Below are 27,368 nucleotides of genomic sequence, written 5' to 3'. Positions count from 1 at the left end.
ATTGATAACTGTACCAATGTACTCCTCTAACCCCCTAATTTGTTGGGGCATAATACTCGACCAAGAATGCGAACAAGCTCCGAGTCCTGACAAACTAGAGGGTTGGAGGACTACAGTGATAGCCAATGTTTGCCGTAGTGGTGCTCACCCATGTACCGTATGCTAGTTAATGCCTCATTTACAGTAATTAATTTATCTCTCAAATTACTTTAATTTCTCATTGTATATGTTGCTATTTTTTTTTTTATTCATGCCTGTTCACCTTGTAACTCAAGTTCACTGCTATGTGGTACATACATATACATACATAAATATGAGTGATTGAAGGTTAGCTGGATAGATATGGATTAATGACTGGATAAATATCAACCCATCCTCTTGTTTAGATAGTGCAATTTGTAACTATGCGTGCCATCGAGTTCGTTACTACCGGGTATTCACTTTATAGTCTGGAAAAAATAAAGCTAAACAAAACTAAAATATTCCTAGGCCTAGTATAGTATATACATGTACTCTATTAGGCCTCAGATAGCATGTATAGGATAGTTAGGTTAGGTTTTATTAGCAACGTAAATACAAAATCCTTTCCAGTACGTATGTCCAAATTTAATAGTACCATATCTGACTTTCTGATTATGCATTATGTCAACATATGTATGAGGGTGCACGTCATTACTGTACTGTCTAAACAGGAGGATAAATGTATTCGTAGATAATGGATGGACGTTTGAATTGATGATGGATAGATGAATTAATGAAAATGCATTTATTAATGAATAGATTGATAACTTAATGGATGAATAATGGATAGATATAGCTTTAAGTGGATAGACAGACAATAAATGGATAGACAATTCAATAGACTGATGATAATGGGGAGAATACATAGTGATGATAAATACCATACATAAATAATGAACTGATACATAATTCAGTATATGGATTGATGATGAACAGATATCTATAGGTAGTAATCCTAAAAATTATGGAATGGGTATAAAGTAACTGCATTTTCCTGAAGATAGCAAAAATTTCTGAAAAATATTTCTTTTGTAGGATAGGACAGGAATTTCCTCATTACTCTATGTTCAGAAATTTCAGACATATGGAAATGAAAGGTAAGACACCCAGGTATGTCGAGAGACAGACGGACTACAAAATAAAAATACTGCATTAAAGGGTACCAATAAACAAAATGCAAGCACTGATCCAGATAGACAAACAAATCCAACACAAAAGGAAGCAACTGATCAACGACAGGAATCTGTAAGATCTCTGCGTAAATATATCAGCAAAGAGCCAGCACGGATACTTTTCCAAACAGAGTGGTAGACGGTTGAAACAAGTTAGGTGAGAAAGTGGTGGAGGCCAAAATCATCAGCAATTTCAAAACGTTATACTGTATGACTGTGCTGGGAAGACTGGACACCACGGGCGTAGCTCTCATCCCATAACTACACTTAGGAAATTACAGAAAGTAGTATAGACAAATCAAGATAATCAAAACAAAGCATGAACTTGGAACCTCCTTATATTATGCATAGAGGCATATGAAACATGCAAATATAAACACCTAAGAAATTGCAGAAATATCTTAAATACATGTACTGTACATAAAATCAAAAGAATGGCATTTTGAATACAGCAACACCCATACATACCAGGGAGATTCTTTAGTAAGATAAAGGGAAAAAGAAAGGTGAAAAATATGAAAATTCCTCCATTAACTAAATAGTAGAGAGGACACTGATAATGTGGCACCTCTACCAGAACCACAGATATTAACACCAAGTAAAATACTCCGTACTTCTACAAATATTGTAACATCTTTCCTATTTTCTAATATACTGTACAAGGTATCAAAACTCGCTAAACAAAGTTCATTATAAAACTGGTCTCTTAACACTATCGGGTGCCGTTCGTGCGCGCCGCAGAAATGACGTCATGTGCCGTTCGGTGCGGGCAAGCATGCGGCAACACCGAAAAGTGTATACTCGTTTCAGTTTTCTCACCTTCATTCTCGTGCTACGTCGTTCGTTTTGGTATCATTGTGTTCGCAATAGAATTCCCTACCGGGGTATATGCATATAAGATCCAAAAACCCACCATGACTCCCCACAGCAAACCCTAAAGTTAGCAAAACTACCCGTAAGTGCACAAAATCAGTAAAATGTGTATACTCGTTTCAGTTTTCTCACCTTATTTCTCGTGCTACGTCGTTCGTTTTGGTATCATTGTGTTCACAATAGAATTCTCAACAGGGATATATGCATATAAGGTCTAAAAGCCCGGCGTTACTCCCCCACAGCAAAGCCTAAAGTAGGCCAAGTTACCCGTGAACGAGCACCAATTGGCACACCTGCAGACTAATGTATATACTCGTTCAATTTGACAAAAAAAAATTTCATGTTACGTGTTTCATTTTGGTATGAAATTGTTCGCAAAATAAAGGCGCGTATTTTAAAGCCAGTCCCATAATAATAGAACAATAAATGGAAATATTTTAACTTTTGGACGCTAATCACCACAAAATTATTTATATATTTCCAGTGTTCTGACACCAATTTTCGTGTCACGTCTTTCATTTTGATATCAAATTGTTTGCAATATAAAGGCGAGTATTTTAAAACTAGTCTCATAATAATATAACAATAAATGGAATTTTAACAAATATTTTAACTTTTGGACACTTTTGGATGCTCATCACCACAAAATTATTTACTGTATATCTTTCCAGTGTTCTGATATCAGTTTTCACGTCACTTCTTTCATTTTGGTATCAAATTGTTCGCAATATAAAGGAGTGTCTTTTAAAATAAGTTTCAAAATAATAAAACAATAAATGGAATTTTAACAAATATTTTAACTTTTGGACACTTTTGGATGCTCATCACCACAAAATTATTTATATCTTTCCAGTGTTCTGATATCAATTTTCGTGTTACGTCTTTCATTTTGGTATCAAATTATGCGCAATCTGAAGGCGCTCATTTCGAAACCACTCCCAGATTGATCGGATAAATTTTAATTTTTAACAAATATTTTAATGAGTGACTCCAGACCTCGTCACCCGAGATGACTCGGGAGGAAAATGAGTGACGACGGTCATAGGCAACGGAGCGCTATAGTATTAAATGAGGCAAATACTGTACTGAGTTTGCATCTTTAACACTTTGGCCGGCCTGGTGCACTACCCCCAGCACATACCAAGGACGACCGAGCATTTCCCGTGAGTGTGCACTTTTACTAAAATGTTTATACTCTTTTCACTTTTCCCACCTCAATTTTAAGTTATTAATTTTGGTATCAAATTGTTCGCAATAGAATTCTCTGAAGGGATATTTGCATATAAGATCAAAAGGCCCAGCACACCACCTGCATCAAACCCAAAAATTGACTGAGCATTACCAGTGAGTCCGCACCCATCCGAACTCAATGTTTATACTCTTTTTCTGTGTTTTTATCTCAATTTTCGTGCTATGTCAAATTGTTCGCAATAGAATGTTCTAAGGGAATATGTGCATATAATGTCAAATGGCTTGGTGCGCCACCCACAGCACACCAAAAGTTATGCCAAGTTTTACCTGTGAGTGGCCACCCACCTGCACTCAAATATTTATACTTTTTCCAGTCTTCCCACCTCAATTTTCATGCTACGTAGTTCATTTAGGTATCAAATGGTTCGCAATAGAAAGGCGCACATTTTCTAGTCCCATAATAATCAAACAATAAGTTGAATTTTAACAAATATTTAAATTTTGGATGCAACGTGCGTTCTCGCACACAGAGTATATTCATATACGGACGCATTATGCATTATCGGTCAGGCAAAGTATTAACTGAAACACACACAAAGGACTATTACAACACTGAGATTTGGATACAGTACCAATATGCAATCTTTTCAGATATGATAGGAAATATAGGCTACAGGGTGGGATCAGCCTGTACATCAATGACATACTCATCTGCAATGATTTACTAAACATTGCAAATAATATGGTGGAAGTTTTGATAATCAAAATAGAATTCTAAATGTGGTGACTGTCCTTGTATATAAATCACAAGATGCCAATCCTAAGCAGTCTAAAGACCAACTTATGAAACAATACTGCTGACAAAACCTCATAAACTCTGCCCCCATCATCATCTTGCTTGGTGATTTCAACTTAATGCACCAAAAATGAAAAAAGGGGTCAAATATAGTTATACCAGAGAGAATCCCAGAAAGCAGTCTAAATGGACAGTCACTCACAAATGACCTTTTGCAAATGTGTGACAAATTTGCCTTTAACCAGCAAATAGTAATACTAAAAAAAGAACAAAAAACTTAAGACCTTATTTTCACAATGATGAACTATCATCATTGTGTGGTGGTACTATCTTCCTGTGTGGTGGTACTATCTTCCTGTGTGGTGGTACTATCTTCCTGTGTGGTGGTACTAATCTTCCTGTGTGGTGGTACTATCTTCCTGTGTGGTGGTACTATCTTCCTGTGTGGTGGTACTAATCTTCCTGTGTGGTGGTACTAATCTTCCTGTGTGGTGGTACTAATCTTCCTGTGTGGTGGTACTAATCTTCCTGTGTGGTGGTACTAATCTTCCTGTGTGGTGGTACTAATCTTCCTATGTGGTGGTACTAATCTTCCTGTGTGGTGGTACTAATCTTCCTGTGTGGTGGTACTAATCTTCCTGTGTGGTGGTACTAATCTTCCTGTATGGTGGTACTAATCTTCCTGTGTGGTGGTACTATCTTCCTGTGTGGTGGTACTAATCTTCCTGTATGGTGGTACTATCTTCCTGTGATGTTACAGTGTGGTAGTACTTTAACCCTGCGATGGTGGAGTGTGATGATACTTTCTTCCTGCAGTGTTACTGTGTGATGATACTATCTTCCTATGATGCAGCATGGTGGTACCATTTTCCTATGATGATATAGTGTGGTTGTACTTTCTTCCTGTGATGGTGCAGTGTGCTGATACTTTCTTTCTGTGATGATACAGTGTGGTGATACTTTCTTCCTGTGATGATGCAGTGAAGTAGTGGTAGTTTCATGTGACAGTGCAGTAGTGTGGTACTTTTTTCCTGTGATAGTGCATTGTGGTGTTACTTCCTGTGATGGTGCAGTGCTGTGGTACTTTTTTCCCTGTGATGGTACGGTGTAGTGGAATAAATTTCCTAGGATGTTATCGAGTGTTCCCCATGATGTTTGCCGGTACTAAGCTTCCCATATTGCTGGCTGGTACAGTACTAGTCTACCTGGATGATACCGTGTAGCACTATCAGGTGTAATAATAATTATTAATATCCTGATACTACTGTGCCTGGCAATTCTGTGCTAGTTTCCCGAGATGGTAATGTGTGTGGAGGGTAGTAAGAAAGGTCAGGGGTAACTCAGCGTATTTGTACCTATTTTTCCTAAGGCACTTTTCCATGCTTTCCTGGTAGGTGTCTTTCCACCCCATGAAAATGGGAAATGGGTAGTGATGATGATGATTATCAAGAGATGAGTGAGTCCCAGTTGCCTATTTTTGTGGTGGGTAGACCCAGCCAGTCACCATAAACAAAACCCTGCATACACTTTAATGAAAGAGAGAAGATTTATTAACTACTAAAGGTCACAATTTTGTTTTATATTAAACCTGTTACATCTTAATCTTCATAGCTACACAGTATTTATGAGTTACAAGAATCAACTTCCTTCTGCTGTCAACTTAAGACCTTCCCTTACCTTTCTGCACTGATGCATGATCAACTTCAGTCACTATCATCACTTGACAACATAATTAGATTAATATAACTTCTAAACAACTGAAGTAATTTCTTACCTGAAATGTAACAGAGATTTTTTCGCTCTGGTAACGAGTTAACTTAATGCTGCGTCGCACTTCGCTAGTCACAGGCCCCTTGTAGCCGCCTTTCCTGAGCAGTGAATCAATAGTTTGCTCATGGTCCCAGCCTGAAAAGATTTCAAATTACACTAAATTAGTAACACATTAGTGCATAGACAATTACATATAGTGCAACCTCGATTCGGCGAACCTCACTTCGACAAATCTCGGCTGCAATGCACACTTTGCAGGTCTGATTTACTTGCCCGCTTTGCCAACCAGGTATTCAGTGATGCCATTGATGTGCAGATGTGCTTAAGATGCAGGACCAGAGTTTACCAGCCTGTGGGAAAGTTAATGAGAATGGCTCTTTTACACCATTTTGGGGGTCATAGCCATACCTCTAAAAAAAATATTTAAGGAGTTGGTTACTGAGATATACTGACAACAAGGGTAAAATCTCTCTACAGGTTCTCTTAGTATTTGTCTATCTTATGATAGGTTCAAGTTAAAATTTGGCTCGGTGAAATTTGGCCATAGCTGCAGGTATCAACTGACAACTGAACCCCCCCCCCCATGCTTATGGCCTGTTTGAGACACAACCAAGTAGCATCCTCCATGCTGTGGGGGGGTGTACAAGTCTTGGATTTAACCATGAACACATGGTGGTCAAGGACAAGAATGTTCACTTATAGTTCCCTGTAAGGCTTTACATAACATTTCTGAACATTATTTTTAATAAAAATAGTAAGTCAACCTCTGGTTGGCTGAACATACTGTTTGCTGACTTCACAGATGATTCAATTGGCTACTAACAATGAATTTTTTGACTTCACTACTGATGACAGACCCAATGGATGACTGACAAATTATGACCTACTGCCTGCACAACTTTATTTATTCATCTGCCATACTGCTTCTCTCTTCCTTGGTGTTCATACTGTTATTAAAGCTTAGGCCAGCAAATGTTCAGTAGTGGGAGGTACCCTCCCTCCAACCACTACACATCCTCCTTCCCTCCCACCACAACACATCCTCCATCCCTCCCTCCCACCACAACACATCCTTCTTCCCTGCCACCTCAACACAGCTCCTGCACAATGGAAAAATATATATATATAAATGGAAACCAAATATAAAATGCAGTCATATCACACTACAACGTGAAAAAGTTATGTAAAAGATTTAGAAGAATAAGAGATCTCATACGAATGATGATTTTTTTCAAGACACTAGTGCAACAGTATTTTAACTCTTTGAATACTGTTGCACATTTACAGCCCCATTCAAAGCTTGAGAAATTGCTGACCTGGAGAGCATGCATCGATCTTTTACTAGAACTCACACAATAAAATATCTAAATTATTGGGATTCCTTAAAATTGTTATATCTGCATTCCCTAAAGTGCAGGTGGTAGAGATACATAAAATTTACACCTGAAAAATACTAAGACCTGTTCCAAATCTGCACATGGAAATAACACCACACAAGACCAGAAGGCATAGCACGATATGCAAAATACCCCATTGAAAAGCAGAAGTTCAATAGGTACGATGAGAGACAAATTTCACAATTAAGGGCCCAAGACTTTTCAACACAATTCCTCAACACATAAGGCCCCAGATTTATGAAGCAGTTACGCAAGTACTTATGAACATGTACATCTTTCCTCAATTTTTGACGGCTTTGGTTACATTTATTAAAAAGTTTACAAACATGAAAACTTCCCAATCAACTGTTGTTATTGTTATAAACAGCCTCTTGGTGCTTCGGAGCTCATTAACTGTTTAATAATTGTAAACAAAGCTGCCAAAGATTGAGAAAAGATGTACAGCTTCGTAAGTGCTTGTGTAACTGCTTCGTGAATCTGGCCCAAGGGCCATAACTGGCCAACTTCTCACGATGTTTAAAAGAGAACTTGATAAATGCCTTCAAAAGTTACCTATCAACCAGTCTGTGATTCTTATGTCAGGTTGTGAGCGACTGCATCGAACAGCCTGGTTGGCCAGACCACCAATCATGAGGCCTGGTCAGAGACCGGGCTGCAGGGACACTGATCCTCGGATCTATCAAAAGGTAACTGAAAGGTAAGGTTCCCATTCACCACAGCACATTCCTCCTTCCCCACTATTTTCTGCCATATCCTTATTTGTATTATTTGTTGTAATTATTCACAGCATACAGTATTTGTGATTATTTTTATTATTTTTACTGTATTTATCGTCATACAATTAGCCTTATACCCTTGGTGTACAAGACAAAGTACCTTTGTCATAATTTTGTACAAGTACATAATATTGTACTTTTGATGTATATTAACAAAAAACAAAATAGTTGTAAATGTAGGAATCATCATAATAATAGTATCAGGTAACCCAGATCTCTGAATAACTCAGATGGGGGGGGGGGGGCCGCCCCATATGATCCATATTAGTGAACCATCTCTGCATAAATATACTGTACAGTATACTTTATATGTATTTATGAAAAATACAGAATGTGATCAAAATGTTCCCAGACAAAGCAGGCTACTTACCTACTGTTCACTTTGTCCTTTTCCAAGTACAACACTTCCCTTCTGCAGCTGCACATTTGTTCTAGCATCTTGGTCATAATTTCATAGTCTTCTGGTGCTCTTCTTTAGGAATATATTGTAGTGTGTGTCCATACTTTCAGTGATATTTGGTATGTCTGGACATTTTCCTTTGAATAAACTATTGTGCCTAGGTAGGACAGTCTGGCAAAACTAAATAAAGTGGATATACTGTGTATTCAAGCCCTTTGATTTTGTATTTTGCCAAAAGCTCCCACACAGAAATTGTCATTGCATAGCTCCCATGAATTGTCTCGCCAATTCATTGGTCCCTTCTTCTGAACTTTTTCTTGGAGACATTGATTTATCTTGTGAAATGAAATCATGGTGCACCAGACTCTCATGGTCAACAATTGATCAGCACTGCTTTCAGATTCAATTTAAATTTTGCTTGTTTGGGGGTCAAGCAATGCTGGATATGTTTTTAGGTTGTACCCCAAAAACTCAGGTTTTCTCACCTGCTCTGCTTCATATGATATTTGGAACATTTGTGGCTTGTTCAGTGAAAATCTCTGCACACCTGGTTGTGCTTCGTTATCTTCTTGGCATTGAGAAGATGTGAATCTATCTGCAATGATGCACGTACCATTCCAAGGTTGTCAGCAATTATTGCTTGGCAGGACCTGTAGGAGATAGCAAGGTCTTCAGACACAACTTTAATGGCGAGTCTTTGATTTGCACAGACCAAATCACACATGTGGTCAATAGTCCTTGTTGCATGAACTTGCGGCTGCCCTGAGTGCGGATCATCTTCCGTGGGCTCTATTATCTTTGAAAGAAATATACCACTGAAATGTTGACGTATGATTCAAAGCTGCTTCACTTAATACTGCTTTTATATTTGTTTATTATTTTTACCATTTTGTTTCTGATGCTGTCTTTCCAAGTCACCAGTTGAACTTGATGTGCACTTGCTGATCATGCAGGACAGACACTGCAATGCACCACATGCCACAGCAATGACTGCACTCTTCCGCTTACTACACAACACTGGAAAGAGATGATGCATACCCTTTGAGGGGGGGCTGAGTCAGAAGACACAAGGTACTGTTCAGATAATGAGGTTCCCATTAGCAACCACAAATGTTTGCACAATATATTAAGTCTGGGAACTTTCTGATCACATCTTATATTGTATATACATATACATATCAACACCAGTTTGTATAATCCACTGTTGGGGTGAAAACCGAGTACCATATTCCTCCACAATCTTATACTTTAAGCATTACCTGCCACCTTGTTCCTTCAAACCTCCTTATTTTGTATGTCCAGCAGAAGTATGATTCCAAAGCTTGGTAAACTACATGGCAGATAATGGTCAAAATGTAAGTAAATAATAAGGCAGCAAGACAAAGTAAAAAAGTAGTTTTGGTAAAGGAAAAAAACCAGTATCTTGGAAGATATAAATACAAAAGAGGAAATCAGGAAGTGGTGCATACAGTCCAGCCAGTACTGCCTAACAGGCAAACAAGGCACCCGCCTAGGCACAATTATAAAGGACAGCAAAAAGGGTTTCACTAATATAAAAAACATTATAATTTTTAAATTAAAATGAACAATAGATTAGCTGCATCCTAAGAAAATGACTTGAGCAGATAATATTAGCAACAAAAAATAGAATTTATAACTATCAAACGGACTACATCAGGGAGCAGAGGAAAAAGCTGATAAGAGGAGTCAGGCGGGATTCTTTCCTTAGCCTCACTTCACCCAGCTCGCAGGGTTTTTATTCTTGGTCATTTCCTGTGTTTACCCATAAATGTATGCCCTAGGCAAGAGTGTAGAAGGCCATCTTCAAGAAATGGAAGGACAGTAGAAGAAATGTTTAGAGGGGATAGTGAAGATGCATCTTCGATAATGGGAGAGCAGATGAGGACAACCTTGGAGGAATGGTGCAAAATTAAAGAATATGTTGATGAAGGTAGAAGCAGTTGAAATATGAACAATCTTTAGAGAATCTTAAAACTGCTTATACAAGGTGGCACAATATTAGAGCCAGGGGATGCTGGCTGTTGGGTAGTGGTTCTAAAGATTAGACAAATTTGTGAAATTACATATAAAGCTGCTGTGGTCAACTTGGTACATCTTAGGATAGTGCTGATAGGTCATCAGGCAGTAGAACCATCCAATAAAAATATTGCTTATGAGGAGAGTATTTCTCACTGGCAAGAGCAGGTGGGCAATCCTGCATGAAAACAAGAGGACTTGTCAGAGTTTTGAATACAGCACAATCAAACAAATGTTGAGAACAACACCACACCAAAGCCATGTGCCATTCCATTAGCAAACTGTTTGTTCAGTGATCACATAGTTAGACAGTTCTCTATAATATGATACAGTACAGAGATCCACTCTGTGGTAAGATCAATAGGTAAATTCAGTGGAAGTCAAATGCACTATTATTTAGGTGAATAGAAAGAGTGAAACTAAATAAGTAGTTCCTATTGCATAGTGTGGAACAATATTTTCAGAATCAACTAAATTATTATTTGATACCAGGCATCAAAAAAGTATTGAAAGCCTCAGGACACAAGCCAAGAGTGAACTTGGAGAATCTGAAGAATGACCGCAAGGGTGGTCATATGAAATGTCAAAGGATGAAAGCATCAAGAAGCATAAGTCATTCTCCTCCTGGTGAATCCATTCTTCACCATAGGGAAGAGATAAGACTGCTCCTGAAAAGAATGAGTGAAGGAAATCCCCCATTTGTCCAAAATCTGTTGGATAATAAACAGATGCATTGGAGAAAATGGATACCCGTGTATCTAAGTTTCCAAGATACCTAAGGTTTACAGAAATCCTGGGAGGGGATGAGTCCCAAGCCCAAGCTCAACACTTGAAAACCACCTTCAACACCCAGAAATTTCTGATGCAAGCATGACAAAATGCCTGAAGATGTCCTCAAACCACACCATCACTGGAGCTTACCACTGAAGGGCTGCTGAAAAGTCCAAGAACCTCCACTCTTAGCATTCCCCAAAATGGGCCAATTCCCAAGATCACCAAGATCTTTGGAATGAAAGTTTCAGGGAACAATATTGGGAAGGGAATGGAAGACTCGGACCTGGTTATTGGAGGTTTATGTTTTTTTGCCACTGTAGAAATGCCCCGAGTACAATTTCATGTGAAAGTGGGTTCCCATAATTCAAGGAACTCCTCTTTTCTTGTCTAACATACTATCTGCTTCAGACATCTTGCCCAAGCATTTCGCTCTGTTCTTTTGTGAAGAGGCAACAGATTTCTATATGTCCCGTTGAGCTTGCCAAAATGCTCTATTTACTGTTAGCTTCAATGATACAGTTTCCTTCAGATGTGGTGGATCCAGCACTAGCTGTGGCAGGAGCATTCTTCCAGCCTCTCTCACAGGTATTTCAGCTGTGATCTGCCTCTTTGGTCTCTTCAGAGGGCCATTTTCATCATTTTTTTCTGATTCTTAATTAAGTATGGTTATGGTGTGCATTTAACTCTGGCATGAGCCAAGCTGCTAGTTTACTCTTTTACTTCAAGTCGATTCATCTCCACCATTCACCCATTGGCTCTTTAATGGTAAGCTCCAGTTGTAGGTAGTGGAGGTGACATTTAAGGCCATCTCAGTGGGCACATTATGAGATGACTGCAACAGTAGCTGATGTGTAAAATGAGACATCAATAGAAGTACACAGACTGCTGTGGCAATAAAGTACCTTATTTGAAAGTAAATAAAGTACTTTATTAAGCTAATACAGTAGTACTTTATTTAAATGGAAAGTACCCCAAAAGGGTAAGCTACTATATAAAATAAAAAGCTGTCATTGCTTGTTGAAACATTTACACACCAAAAAAGACAAAATTGGGAAGACTAACATAAAACTCAGATGCATTTGAGATACATGGGAGTTTTAAAGAATTTGAATTTTGTTAACAATCTGCTTTCAATTCTGGCACTGCAAAAGCAATGGAAACCCCAGTTCAGGCCTTGACAATTCTACTGATCAAGTTTACAGTTGCATATTGGTCACAAAGACAAGAGTGAGAGAAAAAGAGAAGATTAAGGAGTGAGAGAGAATTGAAAATTAAATGAAGTTATGGTCAAATACTCATTAAGAGGCTTTGGCCTGGGCATTATAATATACACATCTTAAATACAGTACATAACAAATTACTGATGAGGTCAAAGTTCTTCCCATATACCATACTATACTGTGCAGTATTACACAAATCCATAAAGCTTACCCTGTTCAGGAGCAACTTCAGGCAGGTAAGTAGCTGTCCTCTTGGCACCCCGCTCATTTAGGAACTCTATTCGTATTCCGTGAACACCTATATCCCAATCTCTATAGTCCCGACCATCTTCAAAGTGCCGAAGGATAGAGACGGACACTCCAAGGCGTGGTAATTCATCTCTCCCAATGGGCTGGAACCGGGAGTCCTTAAATGCACTAAAGAAAAAGAAAAACTGTCAATACAGGACAGTGATCATGTTGAATATTTCACATTTAAAAATAAAACTAAGCACAGGAGCAATGAAGTACATCCCTAACTAAGTATTATGTAAAATAAATATAAAAAGAATCTAACTAAAATAGGTCGCGATATAAATTCAGACTAGGACTCAAAATTGTGGCGAGACAACTTGGACACTTCTAAAATTTGCAACAAATTGGCAGATGATCTTTAATGTTGCCAAATGTAGCATTCTGAATATAGAAACTTATAATAAGAGTTACCAAATATCAGCTGAACAATGTTCAAATTTCTAAACATGAGTGCAATAAAGATCTCGGATTCATGATAAGTAGAAATCTAAAGCCAAAAAAAACAGCGTTGAATGTAATGAAACGCCATTTTCTGGATGTTTCGCCATCTTCCCAGAGGCTCCCTTCAGCTATCATCACTGATTATGTGCCATATTACCAAGCATCATCAGTTGCAGAGTTCTTTGTGCCTATTCTTGTCTCCACGATAGCTCGTGGAGACAAGAATCACACAAAAGAAGCCAAATGTAACAGAGTCCAAAAATCGTTGGTGACCAAAGCTGCCGAAAGAAGAGGAACTTGAGCGTGCAGCTGCACCAGACCATCATCAAGGGAAAGGGCAGGAGTGAAGAGGCAAGAACTGAGGTATGCTAGACAGCCCCCCCCCCCCCCCTTAGAAAAACCTGCAACACAGGAGAAACCTCCAGGCAATCAAGTGCACAGTTACAGTAAAGGCCTCGCCAAGCTCCCTGCAAAAACAAAGGACAGTCTGTTAGCCAGGACGACTCCAGAACCTTGTAATGCAACCAATGTGGTTGCATTACACATTCCGAACTCAAAATTGGCCAGGGTCCATTACCAAGACCTAAATTGGGTCACGCAGAAGGTACGCACCAAGGGCCTCACGAGCCTCCGCTGGGGGACACCCAGGAAGAAGAAAACTCGAGAAAGACGAAACCGAGGAGCCCAAGGGCACCCGGAAACGAACCCAAGCAGGACACCCTGGCACTAGGGACACTAATGGGAAGAACAGACACTAAATGCAGCCTATAAGATAAACCTGGCCACGAAGCGTGTCCATGGCATGCCGTATGAACAAGCATGTGGGCCCTAGCATTCCTTACAATGAAATGAACAGAACACCCCCAACCACAGGGTCCCACAGTGGAGTCAATGACCCATGCATTACCAAGGGTGAGGCTCTTCACCCCTGGCAGTCAAGCCTTTTAGGGGGTGAACTTCCAAACACACCATAGAAATTATTCTGAGTAAAAGGACAACACTAGACAAGCACTTAGGGAAGAGTCACCCTAAACACGTGCAGCTCGTAGTGCAGACTAGATCAAATCCATGCAAGTACAGCTAGTAAGCATACACTCATGAAGCACGTACTATAGAATTGGAACGACATACAAACAAATAGTCCCCAAAGAAGAAAAGAAGAAAGTACAAAGGATGGCCAGCATTTACCTTGCAAAAGGAGTGGAATTTGCTATGGCTTGGATGACTCAGGAAGTTCAGAGCACTCTGACATCAGTGATATTACTGAATCATAGCTAGCCAGGAGGCAGGAGCTCCCAAAACGCCACCTGTTGTGGTGTTGCACATTAGGTGGTTTGAGCTTAGTTTTGAGTGAACCAATTGGATTCAAATGAATAATTTGAGGGGTCTGTTGGCTGTTTCGGTGCTTTGATCAGCTGTTTACATTGCTGCACTTACTTACTGGATGCTTTTTTGTTGTGGGGAGATTGTAATGAATTCCCAGTTTTCTGCCCCCCTCCCCCCTCCCATCTGTGAGATGATGTGGGGGGGGGGGGCCAGGTTCTAGCTGTTCTCTGTTTGCTCAACAGGACAGCTGATGTGACTCATTATGGGAAGCCATCTTATCTCGACAGCTTCAAGGAGCCACAAGGGGCTCCCTCAGAAAAGCATACAACATTGTTGCGCACAACTTTAAACATAGACATCCCGAGGAACATGGTGGAGTAGAGGATAGATAAAGTAAAGCAGGATTGTATACTGTAATTTAAATGAATGAAGAACGAGACATTTAACATGGAGATATAGCGAGAGTGAGACTGAGTGTTATTACCCATTATACACCTGCAGGGAATTTAATAGCAAACACAATGATACCAAAACGAACGACGTAGCACGAGAATTAAGGTGAGAAAACTGAAACGAGTATACACATTTCAGAGTCGCCGTGCACTTGCCCGCACGCCGGGGGCGTGACCTCTAAGTTGGCGGCGCGCATGCCAGGTGCACGATTGTGTTAATGTCAAAACGTTTCCAAACTCAACTATTTCCATTTCAAAACATTAAAAAACATTAAAATATTGCCTAATTAAAAATAAAAAACAGCACAACTCTCAGATAGCCCAGAGGCACTTTGCTCAGTGCAGTGGTTAACCATGGCACTGCGCACATGGTTTCGGCAAATATTACATAGTGCAATTGTTAAGGACATATTTTTGTTGTTTTTATAATTGTTCAGGTAAAGTTAATTTCAAAATGTTTCCAAACTCAACTATTTTAATTTAAAAATACAAAGAGTGATGAAACATTACAAAACATTAAAATATAGCCTAATTAAAAAAAAAACTCTCAGAGGGCCACAGGGCGCTCTGCCCAGTACAGTGGTTAATGTAGTGCACAACAATGTTGTTATGCTCTTGCCACACAAGTTCCATGACCATATATTACAAGGTTGGAATAGTGATTCTTTCATGCAGTCCTCTAGTCACATATCATCCCATATTGTTTTACCTAGCCAAGACTGAATTTAGTATTCCTGTAAATCACTAAGTGTCCATTCATGTGAAATGGTTAATATGTTATGTTACATAATAGAAAAAAAGACATTTGCAATAAGTCAATTTATGAAATGCTATTCAAATAGATAACACAATACAAGATGATGTAGAAATATATTATTTTTTTACCATATGAAAGGAAAATATTTTCCTGCAAATAATGAGTTACCTGGTAGCAGCATATTCTCTCAACCCTGCATGGAGGTTAATGTGACTAAATGTTCCCATGCACCCTCGTAACCGCTTGTCTTTGCCAACTTTCCATGTTACAAACAAAGGGCTGTAAAAAACAGTGGCAATGTAAGTAATATCGGCAACATCAATTGACTTTTGAAGTAACATTCCAGAAACAAGGGCCTAGAATAAAGTTTTAAATATACTGTACTGTATAAGGCAAGTAGAAGTGCAAACAATGACTGGAACAAAAGTTTGTGTAACATTTCAAGACCATTTTTTAGCAAATCAGTTGTAGTTTCAAAAGCCTAATACAGCATATTATTGCTTGTCTTCCTAGTTTAATCGCATTTCACACAAAGGGGCAACACCCTCAAACCTGACCTAAGCATTCATGAATTCGAAAATACAACAATTAGCTTAAATATAACTAATTTTTGCCATACATATTAAATAATGGGAAGGTTTAATAATATTCACATACAGTAGTTCCTCGTGTAAGATAACTTGGTACACTAAGTTTAGCATAGCATGACACATCCTTTAACACCAAACAGTCAGGTGGCATATATTTGTTGACATTTTGTTTTGTCATATATTGTCTTTTAATTACATTCTATTGTCATCATTGGAGAGGGTTTTGGGAGCTCTACTCCCCAAGCCCAACCTAGGGCTCATCATGGCCCCTGCCAAACCCTCTGAGGCTACATTGAAAATTTAAAAGGCCCAATTATATTTACTCTCATCTACAGCATTGCTGAGTATATAAATTTAATTTATTCTGTACATTTGTCACTTAGTAATTAGGTTCCATTAGGTATTTTAGTGATAACGTAACAAACAAAAATGGATGGGTCTGCAAGGGTTCTGGAATCCATCCCTAATTCTCCATACAACATTTATGTCTTTTAGTGCAAGGCTCATCTGGTAAAAAGATGATTTACTGAAAGACAGTAAACATCTTTCATGCTACACGAGGGCCTACTGTATACAATCTAAATAGTTTTAAAATTGATCTTAATTATGCATCTTGGATGGATGTCCAAAAATTGCCCAGAATGTTATTTTTAATTTCTTTGATGATGACTACATTACTAATTTCTTAACTACTTCTTAATTATGAAATTGTAAAACAAGAGTATGAGGAACCTACACGCTATCGTCAAGATATTACATTAGTTGTCACTGAAGCTATATGGAAAACTTACAAGGGCTCATTGGTAAAATCAGGAGTGCTTGGGGGTTCCACGTTGTGCAAGTGACTATAAAGGACATCAAAACAGTAGAAGCACATCTCTGGGCTGGCTATGGGAATGAGGCCATTACGTAGTGTTCCATTAGTTGCGGGTGTTGTCCCATTGTAGCAGCAAACCTGTGAAAAATTAACATTACAATTAAAGAAAAATGGCTAAATGTTACATGATCTTTATCTTGTTGAGACTGACAATGTTCCTAAATGCAGTTGCCATATGTAATTAATTTCAAGCAAAATTTAATCACAAATCCAACTGCAGTTCAAAAACCCAGTGTTGAATGTAATGAAACGCCAGTTTCTGGGTGAGCCCCGGAGGCTCCCTGAAATTATCTTACTGACTAATTGCCATAGTACATGAGTGTCATCAGTTGCAGTGTTCTTTGTAAGCCTAACGGGAACCACAAGTCAGAACCTGGCCCCCTCAGAGAGGCGGAGGGAGCAATGGTCCATAAACACTTTACATTTAAAGTATGTCATCTTGCCATCAACAAGGAAAGGCACCCAGAAAGGTAAGCGAATCAAAACAGACTACTGCCTGGTTGAAAAATGCGACCTATATCCTCACAAGCACAAAAGAACTCCCCAGAAACAAACAAAATTTCATCCAACTAACCCCTTGCTCATTAGCTCCACCCCCCTCCCAAAGGGGGAAGGGGGAAGCCAGCCTGGGTAAGTCAGGCCGCCACTATCCAGTTCTTTGACTGATGTAGTCGTGCCGAGTGGTCGCTGTCACTCTGGCTCCTTGTTCCTATTTTCTTTGGTGTTTTTGCACTTGCAGCAGTGTTACAAAATGGATGTGTGCTTATTGCCAGGACTTTCAGTAGCATATACTTGGGCCACCTTCCCTAGGTGCTTCGTAAGTACTACCCTTGCGTCTCAGAGTTATCTTCCCGGAGGCATTTGAGGATCACACCCTGTTAGCGGACTTCCTTATTTTGGTTGTCTTCGCACTAGTGGAGCATCAGGGGCCTTAGGGTTTTCTGCCTTGCCCTGGGTAGGGGTGTGTTTGTTGACTGGTGGGGCACACTGCGGATAGCGTAGCTTGCTTTTCAGCTATTGACTGATGTTTCTCTCGGTTAGTCAGTTAGTTGGGTGAAGTTTTGTTTGTTTGTTTCATGGTAAACCTTACCCATTAGTTAAGAAACAGGTACAGAACCCAATTACAGCAGGGTGAACAGGGGCAAACAGTTAAAAGACCCTAATCAGTACTGCTAGGCAAGGACTCCTGAACCCTTGTGCAGTTCAGTGGTTAAGTCACAGACAATTTTCCAAGATATGCTACATATGTATGCCTTGGCACAATTCAAACAGGTCTCCCTGCAAAACCTAATTACTGTACACTGCAGTATTCCCAAACTCTTTATGCTCATTACCCCTTTTTCATACAGCTTCTTTATTAATGGCCCCCTACACAGTAGTAAAGAAATTTTTAGCAACATCAATTTTAGCTGGTTATTTCCCCCCTACCCTCTGGTATCATAACCTGTACACTGCCTCAACTTATGCCCCCTAAGTATTGCAAAACAAACTCCCAATGGGTCATGGCCTCCAGTTTGGGAACTTGTGGTATACAGTATACAAAAATTTATAAATGTCTAAAATATATCAATGCTCCCTTCCTCGAATTCCCAAAAGCAAACTTTTCTTTCAACAAATTACTGTAGGTAAATCAGCAAGCACTGTTGAGAAAAAATTATGCTCTTATGAATAGGTAAATATGCTAATTATTGTAGAATGAAATAGCTATATCTCATAATTCATCTTACTGCCATGATGTATACTGTACTGTAATACAGTGGTACCTCAGCTTACGAACGCCCCTGTTTACGAACTTTTCGGGTTAAGAGCCCGATTTGTTCGGAAAATTTGAATCGGGTTACGAACTTTACCTCAGGATACAAGTTTGTTTAGTTTACTAGTGCCTCGTGCGCAGTGACTATCCCGCCTGAATTCTTCGCAAGGAATTTAAAAAAAATTTCGGATTTTTGGCTATTTGAGCATAAAAGTTGTTATTATATATCTCGCCATGGGTCCCAAGAAAGCCAGTGGTAAGGTTCAAGGAAAGAAATCATATGTGAAAACGATCATAGAAGTAAAACAAGAGATCATTTGTAAACATGAAAATGGTACACGTGTTGTTGAACTAGCTAGGCAGCATAACAATTCTTCAGGGAAGGAGGAGTAAGAGTAAGAGTAAATCCTAGTGGTATGCAGGCAAAACGTGCCAGAGTGAGTACCCCGGAGAAGTCATCACTGCCTGATATTATAATGGAAGGGAACTTCCATTCCAAACAATAACACCTCTCCTCCTCCCCTCTCCTCACTGTCTTCCATATGCCAACAGGAGTCATCAGTAAAGGTAATTAATAACTTGTACATACTTTTGTAGTGAAGATTTGGGTGAATTAGGTATAAAATTTACTATGAAGTGAAGTTTTTGGGGAGTCAGGAACGGATCAATTCATTTCCTATCATTTCTTATGGGGAAATTCGCTTCGGTTTATGAATTTTCGGGTTACGAAGCGTCTCCAGGAATGGATTAGATTCGTAAACCGAGGTGCCCCTGTATCAAGAAAATTATTTACAACTTAAGAAAAATGTTTTAAACCAAGATAAGAAGGCCTACAGAAGTTAATATGAAATTAGTATGAAAGTAAACTTTAGGAAAGGAAAACTTTTAAAACCTTCAAAATTTGCTCACAAATAAGCAAAATTTGAATGTGTAATAAAACTCACTGCACGATTGCGAGCAGGTGTGGGGTTCAGATGTCCATAAGGATATCCACACTTTTGTCCCTTGGCCGAAGTCGAGTGGGAACAGTGCCTGATGGATGCACGAAGAGGTTGTGGTTCAATTCCCGACTGAGTCTCCCTTGCCATCTGATCACAGTATGGAAAAAGAACTTTGGTGAGTGCAAGATGTATCAAAATTTCCAATGCCAGTTTAAAATATGATACAAAATACCTCTCTTGGTGTTATGAACTATGGCAAAATAAATTCAACTAGAGAGTTTTTAAATCAATTGATGTCATTATGTACTATGCAAGGTGATGTGGGGCAATCAAATACTAGCCATGATCATCTCAGGCAAGCACAAGGATATATTCAGTTTTGGATAAAAATAATGTTTTGGCAATAATGTTCTTAATCATGTAATTATCTACTTCAACTGTATAATACATATAGTGTAAAGTGGATGAACATGAAGAATAATAGCTGTAGAACAAATGACCGAGGTGAAATAATAGGTAAACATTAGGTGGAAAGTGTTGGAATATTATATGTACTGTAAAGCTTCTAGTGTGGATAACTGTGTAACTATCCACTAACTGTAGCATCTCAGGTTAGTTCTGTATCAATTATCTAAGTGAATCATGGGGTAGAGTGAACTGGTTAAAAACTGTACTGTTAAAAAAGGCTAAGATGATGAGAAAATTAAATTCCTGATATCATACCACATCTCTAATGTACTAAATTTCTGCACCACAGTACAGTATAATTTTGGAATAATACCTTAAAATTTAGAAAACTACAAGACCATTCTGAAACCTTGGTAAGAATTAAGTAAAAATCTAAGTGTTTTCCTAATAACACAAAATAATAAAAACTAACCCCACTGCAAAGTAAGTACCTGCAAAATACATTATTAACATCATCAATTTCATCGCACTTTCCCAAAATTACTAAAGTTTTGTAATACTGTACTCCTGCAAAATGACCACAAAATAAAAATATGTATACACATATTGCTCTCCCATCTTCAATATCCATGTCATTTGTAAATTACTCAGAAGTATATTAGCATGTAAACCACAATAATCACAAATTGCAAAGCTCACATTTGCTGCTATCACTGCCGATATAACGCTTAACTTGAAACGTGGATGTTGACAAGGATGTCAAGACAGACACGTACGGTTGTAGAATGCTTTTTCTCTACTTCACAGTAGCAACCTAGAAAAAATGGTAGCTTAAATGCCACAGGTCTCCACATAGCCAAAATAAATCAAGAATGGTATATACTTTTTACTTGCACCTTTTTGGCAATTTCCAACATAGGAATCTGGCTATTTCCATTTCATTAATTCCTGAATTTGATCTTAAAAATATTGCCAAGTATACATCATGTGTTGTTTGAATATGGGAACATAAGAATAAAGAACACGGTACCTTGCAGTTGGACTATTTGCCCCACACGAGGCGCTCCTATTTAAATCCACCCAAACTCGTAGATATATGCCTAACCTACACTTGAAACAATTCATCAATCAATTGTGCCTATTATGTAACCCAGTAATTTTTTCCATAAATCAACACCTGTTTCCAAACCAGTATTCACCCACAGGCGCCAAAAATATACTGCCGAGTTTCTTATTACTGTACCATCACTGTTTACCCAAACATTTTTGTACACCTGCAAAATCTAAGGCCAAGGCCATCATAATCTCTAAGTATTTAGGCAAAATGGCACTGGGAAATGCAAATAAAAATTAATACAATATTGGGTGTTTTAATCTTATTTTCCAAAACAAATACAGTACAACAATAATTTAACGTAACAATTTAAAAATAAATGTACAATATCAATATCTGTTTAGCAAAATTAAATCTACACTACAAATATACGCAGAGTTGAATCTTCACTAATAAGGTACAGTACGGTACATGCAGATAACTAAGCGAAACTACATAATTGTAAATGGCTGAATACCACATTACTTCAAGACAAATACATACCTATATCTCAAATATATTACTCTAGTTTATTTAAATGCTATGTTATTTATAAATTATTTTCAATTATTTTGCTTTAAAATCTATAAATTAAAATTACATATTCTTTAATTAGCAAACTACATAGACTATTTGGTATAATATGACCACCACTGCCTTACTGATAACATGTGCCTAATAACAAGCCTAGTCATGCTTTTGTTGATACCAAACTTGATTGATACCCTAAACTATTACAGTAATTAAACTGTGAGCTATTTTACACAAATGTATAACTACCACATAATAAATTTTGGCAGGCAAGATGCAAAATTCAATTAACTTCATGAAAATATTCTCATGTATTGGCTTGTATCTAACGGACAACCTCTCTTGATAAATTTAAGATTCCTTGAACACGCTTGATGTTTAGCATTGCCATACTTTTCCAAAATAATAGGTGTGAACTTTGTGACTGCCATAACATATGAAGATCGACATAAGTATAATACATTCATATGTCTTGGAGAGTTCACTTACAGCCTATTAAGAGAGGATTAGAGAGTCGACTCACATAGACTCTACCATGTGAATCTTGTGTACGCATCACAGAAGAGGAAAGATACATCTACAGTATCTCTGTAGAGTAGTACATATAAACATATACATAAACATGTAGTATACTAAACATGTAGTACATATAAACATTTAAGTGTGTACCAGAGCATCTTGAACAACAAACCTAATGAGATACAATTTATACTATGAACAAAATTGAAACTAAATATTGATTACTCACAAAAGTAAAAAGTACAATAGCATGCCTGAAAACTCTCACCCTAAGGATAAAAATTCAACAACTTTTCAGTGTACCTTAGCCCTGAAGGTATTCACAAGTATACTGCATTTCACATTCAAACAGGAACCCACTGTCATCTTAATATAACACCACCACCAAATCTATGATAACTTATTTTCCATAAGTTACTTTTTGTTTTATCTGAAAAAATACTGGTCAAGGGGATCATGAGCTACGAAGCCCTCACACATTACACACGTAAGATAGAAGAAGAGATAAACATATCCTACTTAGCATGCCTCAAATTTATCCTGATTTCACTATTAGTGGTTAGTATTGTAATAATGAAGAAATGCTAATAGTTACTGTATTGTGAAAACTTCAGGCTCTTTCACAAAAATCAAAGTTGAATGTACAGTAATGAAATGTCCTTTTATGGGTGGCCTCGGTAACTCCCTGGTTCACTGGCTCTGGTATTATGGGGGAAAGCACAAAACTACCAGGCCCTTGGACTTGTATAGGCATACCAAACACCAGGAATCGAATCTAGTGTGTTCATAAATGCGAACAAAGAATGGAGGATTTGAGACCGAACCAAAACAGTGTAAAACTGCCCAGAAGGTAGTGGTGAAGCAATATGTTGCCCAATGTCAACAAATCACATGCTAGTACCCAAACAAGCCTCCAGATTGCAGCTATGGTAATCCAGGGTTCTAGCTTGTCAACCTCCTCACCCAAGATGCACCTGATCACAAAGAGAAGCAGGGCAAAGAAGGGCGAGTCTGGGAAGCTAGCAAGCCCGTGCCAAAAAATTATTTCATTACATTCAATACAGTATTCGATTTCTGCCCTGGCCTTTAATAGCTCACTGATGCATATACCAACAGTGCCTCAAGGAGTAAACTTTAGTTGGGCTATTGGAAACAAGATTAATAAAGGGAACAAACAATGATGTAAGAGCTGACCCATGGTGAAAGATGGCGGGGAAACCCTGGGTTCAGGAAAGGAAGAACTTATTGACTAGAAAGGTACTCAAGAGTCACACAGGCCCAGTTAAGATGGAGAATATTCAACAGGTAATGGATATCTAACCACCATTTGGTTAGAGTCAGAAACTCCGAGCCCAAATATTAGCCACAGATATTAGCAAAGAAGGCAGTAATGGCAGCATGTATATGCACATCAACTGTATGCAGATACCCATCAGGCTGCTTGAATCAAATCACCTGAATGAAAGCCTGGTCTTGCAATAAGACACCAAGAAAACTGGACTGACAGAGAGAGCCACAGTTCAGGAAGCACAAGTAGCACATAAATACTGTACTATAATGCTGTGCAGAAGCAACAGGGCACAGGCTATTGTGCACCCCCAGTCTGACAAATGACGCATCTACTACTTAAGGACCATAACAATAAGCAGAAGTCTCATTCCTGACTAGAAAAGATAAAGAAAGCAGAGATTAAGAGAGCAATTCCCAAAATTAAATGAACAAAATGCCTTTAACACCAAAGAGCATGAAATTTGCGAGCATGACTACCAGAATCTAGAGCCAACATAAAAGCCCCAATGAAAATAGAATCCCTAGCCAAGATGGAAACAAGAACCTGAGGTAAAGACATTAAGGAAAGAACCTAATCTAAGGACCGATTAGGCTGCAGAAGAATGCAAATTGACCAGAGGTGTAAAAATAAAGACCAGGGACACCTTAAAGAAAGGGAAGGATGGAATATCTATTCCAAAAGCAAGCAAATGGCTAAATTATAGTAGACAACAGTATTGGGCAAGAGACAGTGCTCCACTAAGAACCAAGACAAAGAACATGATCATCTGTCAAAATTGGCTGGTAATAGGCAAAACCACCTGAAAGAATGTTGGACATCCCCAATGTGAACTTCACTGAGGACTAAATCCCAAGAAGCAAAAACGAGGCTATCCTGAAAGTCAACCTGGGCAGGGAAAAGGAGGCAACTATTGAAGCAGTGCACTGCCAACATACAATATGACTGTGACAAGGATTCTTCTTCCTTGATATTCCTCCTACAATGCACAGTAGCATATTGGAAATTACAAACAGTGTACCTAAGATTAATTATTCATGTACCGAGAGTGGCCATGGATGAGACTTAAATCACTTTTTATCACCCAATCATGGACCTCAGGGCTCCCAATCAAAGGGCAACAGCCCAGCACCAGGAAAAAATAACACCAGGACAAAAACCCAGCAACAGGACAAAAGGTCTTGTGTAGGGCCATTCTTGAAGACGTTCAAGAAGCGATACATTGCCATATGTTCAATGGCTCTCTTGCTACCTTATTTCATCCATCTTATTCATCAGATCTTTCCTCTACTGGACTTTTATTTTTTACCACAACTGAATGTGTGCTGTGTATCTGGAACCAAAACAATGATAATACTGTAATGTATACTCAGCAGAAACCATTCTAGAGTTTCTGGCATAGCCAAGCTGAAGGAACAATTGATGAGAAACAGAAAATAACCAGTGCGCATAACCTGTCTTCTTTATTACCAGTGCAGTATTGCTAAGACTTTATCTAGTCTCGGCACACACTACTTTTATCTACACAGTGGTGCATACAAAAATCCAGACTTCCATCATTGATCAACTTCTAAAAACTAAATGATTTCACAATTTGTTTTATATCAGATAAAAAAATTTAAATCGAAAACAGTTGGTCATAATTCTTGATATCTATTTATGTTCTAACACTAATTTCTTTACACAGTACAATATACAGATGAAATCTGGATTATATAATTCCACCCTCAATCTGGATTTCCTGAAAGTTACTCCCCCTTTTCTTTTTGTCTACCTCAAATTTTTTGGGTGTTTTCTTATAGCAAGTGATAAATGTTTATGCATATTGTAAACAAATAATATATAAACTATGATTTGGTGAGCAGGATGGAGGGATTGGGCAGGAAGAAGAGAGGGACTGACAGATTGGGAGTAATTACCTACCTAAGTGTAGTTACAGGATGAGAGCTACGCTCGTGATTGAAGGTCTGGATGAGTGGGAGTGATTGAGGGATTGGGCAGGTGAGTGGCAAGATTAAGAATTGTGGGCCTGCAGGCCCGTTGCGCAGTTAAAGGGTTAATGACAAGACATCTTGAGGTTATCTTGAGATGATTTTCGGGCTTTTTAGTGTCCCCGCGGCCTGGTCTTCGACCAGGCCGCGGGGACACTAAAAAGACCAGGCCTCCACCCCCCGGAAGCAGCCCGTGACAGCTGACTAACACCCAGGAACCTATTTTACTGCTAGGTAACAGGGGCATTGGGTGAAAGAAACTCTGCCTATTGTTTCTCACCGGCGCCTGGGATTGAACCCAGGACCACAGGATCACAAGTCCAGCGTGCTGTCCGCTCGGCCGACCGGCTCCCTCCCGACATGTATGTATCTGATGCCCCACCATCAACAAAACTCAGTTATGGTTTTACTATTTAACTCACTAATTTTTCACTTATATTTTGAACATTTTAAGAGTTAATCGCAATGCCTTTCTACTTAATTTAGGCATGGATAGCTTTGATAAAGTCCTTTGTTGCCAATGTGGTTTAAAAAAAATTAGCCATTTTGAAAAGATGCACGTTTTGTCACTAGCCACCACATTACCCACAGTCGTCAACTAAAAGCCTCCACCTACATAACTCCCCCCCCCCCCCACACACACACACATTCCTCTTCCTCATCTCTGACACAAACATTTCTCCTCTTCTCCCCAACACACTCCTCCTGTCACTAACTACTATTACTCCTATACACATACAAGACAAAGGAAGAACTGGATGACAAATGAGAGGGCTTCATAATGGTCATAAGAGAGATTATAGTAAATGCAAATAAAGATAAATCACAAATGTTAGTACTGGAGGACTTCAACTTTAAAACAATAGACTGGGAGGCCAACAAAGCAAGAATGGAGGACATTTGGACAGGCAGATTTGTAAACCTCATTCTGGAAACATTTATGTATCAACACGTCAAGCAGGCCACAAGAATGAGGGAAGGGGATGTTCCGTCCGTACTGGATCTAATATTCATCAGGAAAGAATTACAGATATTTGACATCCAGTACCTTCCTCCATTGGGAAAGAGTAATCATGTCCTGTTGGACATTACATATGCTTTGAGATATAATCTAGAAGAAAATGGGGACATTGAAACAGTTGTTAAACTCGATTTCAAGAGAGGACACTATGGGGACCTTAGAAAAAATTTTTAATGAGTATAATTGGACAGACATATTGCTAGGCTAGGAAATAAATGCAATGTATGCACGAAGGTGATGAAGGCATGCAAACATTCATACCAAAACAGAGATGCAGATCTAGGAAATTGGATTGGTTTAACAGAAATTGCAAGAGGGCCAGAGACCAAAAGACACAAAAATGGAATCAATAAAGGAAGAGGTCAAACCCCCAAACATACCAGCGATACAAAGATGCAAGAAGCTTTAAGATTATGTTTGAAAAGGTGTCAAGAACACATTGTAAGTCATTATGGCCTTGATCTTAAGCTTATTACTCTACCTCACAAGAAAATCACATATTGCATATGGTATTCAATTAACCATCATACCTTCAGTTAAAACTATAGTGCATATGGAATTGAACAGGTCTAAACACACAATGACACCTAGAAAAATAAAATATTGTATGAACACTTTAGAAAATGTAACATGAGTGAAGTAAGAGGAGTAGGTATCAG

General features: G+C 38.6%; 1 protein-coding gene across 9 annotated transcripts in view; it reads right to left on the bottom strand.

The window, feature by feature from the left end:
- LOC123757562 (uncharacterized protein CG5902) overlaps window positions 1-27,368 on the bottom strand; it is an 81,871-nt gene that overhangs the window by 40,256 nt on the left and 14,247 nt on the right. For 5 of the 9 annotated variants that reach the window (XR_006772778.2, XM_045741312.2, XM_045741309.2 and 2 more), the window contains 5 exons: window positions 19,862-20,005; window positions 17,079-17,242; window positions 15,866-15,976; window positions 12,639-12,844; window positions 5,828-5,958 (listed from right to left, as the gene is read on the bottom strand). Coding sequence is in view for 7 of the 9 variants with exons in the window: in XM_045741312.2 (XP_045597268.1) it covers window positions 5,828-5,958; window positions 12,639-12,844; window positions 15,866-15,976; window positions 17,079-17,242; window positions 19,862-20,005 (756 nt within the window). In the remaining 2 variants the exon portion in view is untranslated. Of the gene's footprint in view, window positions 1-1,705; window positions 5,580-5,826; window positions 5,959-8,366; window positions 9,414-12,638; window positions 12,845-15,865; window positions 15,977-17,078; window positions 17,243-19,861; window positions 20,006-20,965; window positions 21,081-27,368 lie in introns of those variants that run through there. The other 4 variants (XM_045741311.2, XM_045741310.2, XM_069327151.1 and 1 more) reach the window with 3 other exon arrangements.

The sequence above is a fragment of the Procambarus clarkii genome, chromosome 19 (assembly GCF_040958095.1).
Source record: "Procambarus clarkii isolate CNS0578487 chromosome 19, FALCON_Pclarkii_2.0, whole genome shotgun sequence".
NCBI classification, from domain to species: Eukaryota; Metazoa; Arthropoda; class Malacostraca; order Decapoda; family Cambaridae; genus Procambarus; species Procambarus clarkii.
The sequence above is the reverse complement of the archived record's forward strand: the minus strand, read 5'-3'. Positions and strand labels throughout refer to the sequence as shown.